Source organism: Patiria miniata, unplaced genomic scaffold (genome assembly GCF_015706575.1).
Source record: "Patiria miniata isolate m_02_andy unplaced genomic scaffold, ASM1570657v1 HiC_scaffold_24, whole genome shotgun sequence".
NCBI classification, from domain to species: Eukaryota; Metazoa; Echinodermata; class Asteroidea; order Valvatida; family Asterinidae; genus Patiria; species Patiria miniata.
The window spans coordinates 1110643-1118804 of record NW_024037063.1 but is presented as its reverse complement, the minus strand read 5'-3'; the positions used below and the strand labels follow the sequence as shown (position 1 = coordinate 1118804).

At 40.0% G+C, this 8162-nt stretch overlaps 1 protein-coding gene across 2 annotated transcripts; it reads left to right on the top strand.

Annotated features, from left to right (window-relative positions):
* Positions 1-47: 47 nt before the first annotated feature.
* LOC119732163 (calcium uptake protein 1, mitochondrial-like) lies at positions 48-7875 on the top strand. 2 transcript variants are annotated; one of them, XM_038205576.1, is made up of 13 exons: positions 48-185; positions 903-1108; positions 1549-1684; positions 2429-2591; positions 3550-3587; positions 3832-3952; positions 4289-4371; positions 5196-5393; positions 5512-5664; positions 5918-6026; positions 6374-6463; positions 7309-7415; positions 7633-7875. In XM_038205576.1, exons 2-13 carry the CDS (start codon positions 939-941, stop codon positions 7681-7683), a joined length of 1419 nt encoding a protein of 472 aa, XP_038061504.1. In that variant the 5' UTR covers positions 48-185; positions 903-938; the 3' UTR covers positions 7684-7875. The 2 variants fall into 2 exon arrangements, with proteins under 2 accessions (XP_038061504.1, XP_038061503.1); XM_038205575.1 differs by lacking the exon at positions 7633-7875 and having other exon boundaries at positions 7309-7626.
* Positions 7876-8162: the final 287 nt, after the last annotated feature.

Sequence of the window (8162 nt, the reverse complement as noted above, 5' to 3'; positions counted from 1 at the left end):
GATGAACGTGAAACGACTCCAATAACCAGACAGCAAAACCCTGCCCATTTTTAGACTGGCGCCATTCCTGTGTACGGGCCATTTTTCAAGGTGTTAATTGGTGACTTTTGTGATAAACTTCCAGGTACCCGTCACTACTTCTCGGAGCAGAAAAGAACCAGTCATGAAAACTGCGTAAAGTTGAGGTAAAATTTCACTATTTATCAACGTTAATCGCTGGAGGTGAAATACAGAAAAAGATTCTGAATCTTTGGTTATTGATTTTTTGATGAGTAGCATATTGTTGGGCACTTGCGATGCTTGCAGTTCCATTTTTTTTAATGCTTGCTTCCTGATTTACAACAATGCTGCCTGCTGGTCCGGCACAGCCACAGTGTCTGTCATAGTGTCATTTCATCAAGGTCGCTGTAGGCCCTACTGTCTGTTCTAGCTCTACAACAATGCTCAATAGGGTCTACTATTATGATACATGTCACAGTACTTCTATTGTACAGTATATTTTTTATAATGTAGAATTTGTTGAACGTAAACATACTCGCGATGTGCTTGATCGACCAAGTATTTTTTATTATGACGTAGGTCCCTATATTTTGTACTTTTGTGTGTTCAGATCATGATGTGAATTTGTGATAAAATTGAAAAAAAAAAATAAAAATTATATTGGCCTACATCCTGAAAATTCTACCACAAATTTCGCGTTCTCAAAACTCAAGGATTTTTTAAACGGTACATTAAATAAGCGCCGAGATCTGTCATGATCGATGTTTCCTAATTTAAGGATTTTTTTAAACACCCTTTTGGAATCGGGAATTCCTTAGGCCTTACCATATAAACTAAACGTGTTTTTTTTTTACCCCTTAATCCTCACCCCTGTTAAATGGAATGTCATTTTTTCCTCGAAGATCTATGTAGGTCAGACAACTACATTTTGATGAGAAATGTTCCACTCTGTGGCAAGGCGGGCACTTTACGTCATCGTTCAGCAGCAGTGGAGAAGTTTCACTAGCATTCAGCAGCATGTCACCCAGAATCCATCTCATGTCAGACGAATCCTGACCCTACTTGGGGGCGGAGCTGGCCTACTCACAGCTGCGATTACATGGGAAAGGTCAGCTCGACATATGCAAGACATACCTATTGCATTTGCTGACTTTTCTTGACTCCATTATGATTTAAAGACATTAATCAACAGTGGCTAACAAAATGGACCCCCCCCCCCAAAAAAAAAAACCCAGAAATTACAGATTTTATCCAAATCTAGTAACAGTAACACTCTTCCAATATTTTGCCGAAATTTGGGAAACAGTGTCCAAATTTTTGTCTTGTTGTAAATAATGACATTGTTAAAGTGGTTGGCAAATTGTTGTTAGTAGGTGAATTCTGACCCAATCAGTAAACAAAGTAAACGCAAAACCCCAGGGATACAACTAAGCAAACCATAAAATATTGTTTCATCCATACCTCTTTCAAAGTTTTTGTCATTGAAATTCTCGTTTCTTCAGTAAAAGTGGATAATCAATTTAGATTGCGTTTATCTGTTATCTGAAGGTCTCGCCAGTCACTCGCAAAAGAAGTCCAGCAAACAGAGGCGACCGATGCTGCCAAGGAGACGGAAGAACACGGTGCAGAAGATGGAGACGGAGAAGAGAAGAAGAGGAAAGGGCCTGGCTTCAGAGACAGAAAGGTGACAAGAAAAGTCTCTTTGTACTTCTAAAGCTCAAAAATCTAAAAAAATTAGCCTATAGCTCTGTGTATGCCCACCTGTGCACATTCCCAGCAGTAAATTCCTACCAGGATAGAGACAAGATGCTTAGCAGCATTGCGAGATAATCCCTTGTGATTTGCAGTAGGTTGCTGTAGTTGATTTGAGACCTACGCTTAGTGAATCCCAAATGTCTACCAGTAACAGGCATGAGATTTTTCAGACTTTTGTCTGAAATCAGACCCTACAAACCTGAGAGGAAGACATTATCAGGCATGAGAATCTTCCTGTTTAAACAGGAATTCCTGGTTTTTTTTGTTGCCAAAATTTCTGCTTTTTTATTGTTTTGAGCCTGTTTAGGGGCTTGTTGCCAGATTTCGCATCTTTTTTTCCTTTTTTTTGCACAAATTCCTGTTTTTTCATTGAAATTTATTCTCATGCCTTCATTATCAATATGGACAGAAACGCATCTTTCAGACCTATCTCCCGATATTCAGAGTGTTTTTTTTTAAATGACAATCTCACAGTAATGAGTTCAATTGGGTTGCAATTCTTGGTTTTTCCAATGTTCTGTTAGGATACGTAACCTTGTGGTGGTATTCAGTATGCACTTTGCTGATAAGATGAGGTAAATCAACAACGATTGCAGAGTATTAATCAATTATAAATTGTGTATTGTTTATCATTAAATAAGTTTATGGTGTCTGTTCTGTTGTTTGAAAACAGATCATCGAGTACGAGAATCGCATCCGCGCCTACTCCACACCCGACAAGATATTCCGTTACTTTGCAACCATGAAGGTTTTCACGGAAGATGGGATGTCGGATATATTCATGACAGCTGAGGACTTCATTCGCACCATCACGCCAGACCAGAAACAACCAGAGGGTAGGTCATCAATTCTAACCCTTCAAGGTCCTTTAAAATCCTGCCGGAGGTTTTTAGAGAATTTTTAAAGGATTTAGGAGGGTATATGAAAAGGATTCTACTATTACTGTTCATAATAATAAATAAATAATAATATTAATATGGGGGGCTAATCATCCTTACCTTTTTTTTTTTTTTTTTTTTTAATTCTTTCCGGTAATGAAACCAAGGATTCCTCAAAAGTACCCTAAGCACTGTAGCTTGAAAGCCTGAAGAAACCTGTAGATAAGACAATGAGAAGAAACAGTTTTAGAGGTGGGAGGAAAATCCCAGAGGAATATTCTGAGGAAAACCCACGGAATCAGGTAGGGACTGAAAACCCAATCCACATATTGGCCCAGGCGGGATTCGAACCCGGGTCACAGCGGTGGAAGGCGAGGAAAGAACCGCTATGCCAACCTGACTCCCCTTTCAGCTGAGAAGCTGAATTGCGAAGGATGCAGCTGCAACATGGTCGAGCCGAAAGCATGTCAAGGCGCCTTTGACAGCCACCATACAACTCATGTATGACCAGAGAGCGCAGCCAGAGATCAAAAGTGTTTGATTTTTGCAGAGGGAGGAAAACCAGAGAGCCTGCAGAAAAACCCTCGTGGCACAGGGGAAACCAACGCAAAACTCTACACACGCATGGTCCGAGCCGGGAATCGAACCCGGGCCACAGTGGAGAGAGGCAAGTGCTTTACGCACTAGTCATGGGACTTGAGAACAAAATATGTCCTATTGGGTTTACTGCACGGTGGAGGATTTTTGAGGATTTTGGAAGACTCTGATCAAAAACACCTAGGGAGTTAGAGTTGATGAAATCTGAGTCCTCTGGCACAGTTAGTAGTCACTCACCTTCCAGGGGCAAAAAAAAATAAGCAAACGGTTTACTTTTTCTCATATTAATTTTTGATGTTTAATTCTTATTCTCCTACAGGTCTGGGTTTGGATCAGTTCAAAAAGGTAGAAGCCAAGGTATGTAAAGTATAGCAAATAATTTTCATTTCTACTTTCATCAAGGTGTTTGCATCAAAGAGCAAGATTCATAAAATCTTAATAAAATATCTCAAAAAGTTATGTGGTGCTTTTGTTATAAGGCAAAGCTTTGGACTTCACTGCATTTAATTGATTATTTTAAAATTAATTTTGACTTTTTTTCTCACAATGTACGCTTTTTCAAACAATTAATTGATATTCAATTTGAATTTTCTTCCTCTAGAAATTGAACTTGAAGATGAAGAGTCTACATGATGGGGATCATGACAGCATCTTTGGCATGTTGGGAGACAATGGCCTCATCTCCTTTGCTGACTACATGTTCCTTATCACAGTCTTGTCAAGTGAGTCCGTCAGTAATGATTAAAAAAAACAATGAAAAATAAGAAGCATTGTTCAAGCTAATAAGAACACAAATGGATTAAAATGATATTCCGAGGGAATTCAGAACTGGCTTAACCACCAGTACTTTTCATGAGGCTTGTCTCAATTTTAAGTAAACAAAAAAGAAGACCATTTTGTTACCTTTTCGGCTCGCAGGTTAATGCAGAGTATCGTACACACTCAGATAAACGGGATGTCCCTAATTTGTATTCATAGCAAGCTGGTTGATATTCATTGATGGTTTATACCTATTCATCATCAGATTATGAATATTCATATTTTCTATACTTCCTTAGCTCCTGAGAGACATTTTGAGATAGCTTTCCGCCTGTTTGACATCAATGGAGACGGGGAGGTGTCCTATGATGAATTCCAACAGGTATATAGAGCCATTTTGTTAAAAGAATAAATGGATTTTCTTGCCCAAAATGCAAATACGAAGAACCTTTTCCTATTTTTGCCATCGATCATCATCAGTTTTCAAGCCTATCTTGAAGATAATCAAAGTATGGGCTCCGTGCGCCAACAAAGAGGGCGCTCTTTTACCTAGCAACGACGTCCCATGGGCGGGACACATACATTTCGCTGGTTGATGGCGCGCACCGTTCCTTGTGTGTGACGCACGTACACCAGGGGATTTGTACTATGTACACGCAGTGGCCGCGCTTCGCGGCAAAATATTACAGTCAGGAAAGATGGCGTCGTTCGGTCACCCCCAACTGTACTTTCTTTGCCGATGAGGGGGTACTTGTGAACGGAGCAGATACTCATTGAAACCTTGAGTCATGTACCCACTGGTTCTTAAGGAACTGTTTTTCTACTGAAGGGAGATGTCATAAACCTTTTGTAATTAACCAAACCAACTTCCCAGCCCAAGTTGTTCAGTGTATGATAGTGGTTTACCTAAGTTGGTTTTTGCCGGACCTGAAGGGCCTGCCTATTGCTCTCTGTCTGACTGACTGACTCCCCGACTCCCCGAGACACTTACTGACTTACAGTAAAACTAACTTTGTCTTAAACTGAGACTTTTAGGCCAGTCTGGTCTTGTGGAAACATTTTATTTGAATTAAGGCAATGAATGGTGATCACTTAACATCATCATAATTGTTTACAGTTCTAGAGCATTACTGATTCCAAACTATTCTTGTAAATTTCAAATTAAGATGGCTCAAATGTTAGTGCCAAGTATTTTTGCCAACACAGGTTACAGATGTAATCAGAGCTCAGACAGCGACTGGCAAGAGACACCGAGATCGCAAGACGACCGGCAACACACTGGACAAGCCCTTCAATAGCTCCCTGGACACCGTCTTCTTCGGCCCAAACCTAGACAAGAAGCTGACCTTTGAAACGTTTCGTAAATTCCACAAACAGCTCAATCAGGAGATCTTGAAAATGGAAGTGAGTCTTTGTAAGCTTCTCAAATATCTTAACTTAAGGAATTTTGATATCATTAAGGCATTAAATCCGGTTCAAAGCCCTTATCAAGCCATCATTTGTTTCATCCATAATTTCCCAGTTTGAGAGGTATAAGCCAGTGGACGGCCGTATCTCAGAAGTCAACCTGGCCAACTTTCTGTTGGTCTACGCTAACCAGATCCCCAAGCCAAGAAGGTCTCGCATGAGAAAGAGAGTCAAGAAGAAATTCGCTGACGACGACTCAGAAGTCAAGGTAAATTTTCATCTTCTTGCCTTGAGAAGGCCCTGTAGTCAAAAACCTGAACCCTATTACTTTGGGGCATTTTTTTCCGCGATTGTTCTTGAATCCTCCAACATTATCTACTGCGCCTGAAAACTTGGGGATGTCTTAGTCTGTGTTCTTTTAACTGTGTTCATTAAAGCAAAGTTCTACTGTCACAGAATTGATTACTATCAGATAATGTGAAGTTGATAAACAATGACATCGGACTGTATTTACTCCACAGGGCATCACATTCAAAGAGTTCATGGACCTCCAGTTATTTCTAAATCACATTAGGGATGTGGACACAGCGCTCTCTTTCTACCACGTAGCTGGTGCCGCTATCGATCCAGGTAAATCACATCTTGCGCCATGCGTATGATAAAATTATTAACTGCGATTTTGTCTTTCGATTTAAAAAGATAACAAGAAAAAATCACAAATGTCAAATCTACATTTGGCTTGTCGGCTCATGTAACAAATTCTAAGTTGAATTGAAAATTATAACTTTCATTTCAAAAAGTCTGAGTGAAATTCAAATAGCTCAATAAATTTATTTACAAAATTCAGTTGTCATTGACACAAAGCACCAACGAATCTGCGTGATATAACCATCTGAATTGCAAATGGGAGAGAAAACAAAATGCATAGAAGTAGATCACCTGAAGCACGACTTCTGATTTATTAATTTTTTTTGCAGAAACTTTGAGACATGTCGGTAACATGGTGGCCAAGGTGAAACTTAGTGACAGGGTTTTGGACGTTGTGTTCACCCTCTTTGATGAAAACGGTACGTAAAGGCCAGTTCATACTTCATGCGAATGCGATGCAAATTTGACGTCACGAAGCATTCGCTGCAAAATTTGGCGGAGTTGAAATGTGTTAAACTTTTGCAAATTTGCAGCGCGAAAACTTGCCCTGACATCAGAAATTCGCATTCACGTTCGCATTTGCTCTGAGTGTGATTCGGCTTAGTTGCTGTGAAAATGTTTGTTTTTTGCAAGAAGCAAGAGGCCAGAGGCTAACTTAAGAAGGAGCTCAACACACAAATTGACTAAGCTAAAAGCAAGGAAAAAAGTTTGCTGAGAAAAGGCAGTTTTCAGCAAAAAGTTATGTTGTTGAACACTGTTGTGATGGTCAGATTTCTGCTTAATTTGCATTTCCATTATTTTCCCGCTAAGCATCTCTAGGGAGTTTTTCCCAGGCCCAATTTTGAGGTGCTGCTTAACAGTAAGCAGAAAAGTTGTGCTAACTATTGCAGAAAATTGTGCTAACCTTAAGCACTATTTCATGGCATGGATGTGCTAACAATTGCGCTCGAGATTTCTATTGTTACGTCACTAATTTAAGCAACTTTTCCCCCTGAGATAAGCATGCCTTTTGTGTGCTTACAGCTCATGGTCTCCATGAAATAGACAGAGGCTCTGTCAGCAGAAAATCTTGAGCTTAGCAGCGCTGTGAAATTGGGCTCAGACGGTTTCATATGCATTCTGTGCGTAAATGAACCACACATTGAGAACACCTTTTATAATGAGGTTTTTTTTTTTTTCAATTTTCTTTTTTGTGTTTTTCTTCTGCACCTGCGGTACATTCTATAACATTTGTGGTTTTAAATTTTTTTTTTGGCTTGTCCAGATGATGGCAAACTGAGCAACAAAGAGTTCGTAGGCGTGGTCAAGAATCGCGTCCAGAGAGGACTGGACAAACCCAAGGAGCTGGGCTTGTCTCACATCCTGGAAGCGATGTGGAAGTGTGCCAAGAAGACGCAGGTCTTTCCTGATACCAAGAGCTAGTCTAGATCAAGTCTACAATGTCAAGCTAATTAGCATTGTACAAAATGTAAAAACAGTTTATCACCATACATTGGTTGTGCTTAATAAGCTATGCACGTTTGGGTTATGGGAATTTCATGACTCTTTGTCACCGTACTTTTTGGTTGTAAATCCCCCAATAGGGTACATGTGGAAGTGTGCCAAGAAGACGCAGGTCTTTCCCGATACCAAGAGCTAGTCTAGATCAAGTCTACAGTATCAAACTAATTAGCATTGTACAAAATGTAAAAACAGGTTACTGCGATACGTTGTTTGTGCTTAGTAAGCTATGCACATTTGGGTCATGGGAATTTCATGACTCTTTGTCACCGTACTTTTTGGTTGTAAATCCCCAATAGGGTACACAGGTTTTTTAGGTAATTACACTTATCATCAAACAAACTTGAATCCTCATTCTCTGTATCGCACTCCGCATATCGCGCTATTCAAAGATGCAAGGGCCATTCCAGCTGCATGCGTGGATAAGGCCACAAAAAAATAGTTGGTCTCTGGTCAGACCAAAGTTCCGGAATTGATGCGGCGATGCGTGTTTTTTTTTTTTTCAAGCTTGAATCTTACAGACGAGGTTGGTACTGTTCGGCTTTTTTGTATCCTCATATACCTTGGTGTCCTCCATCATGCATTTGCCTTGGTGCCCTCCATCAAATTTTGGAGTTG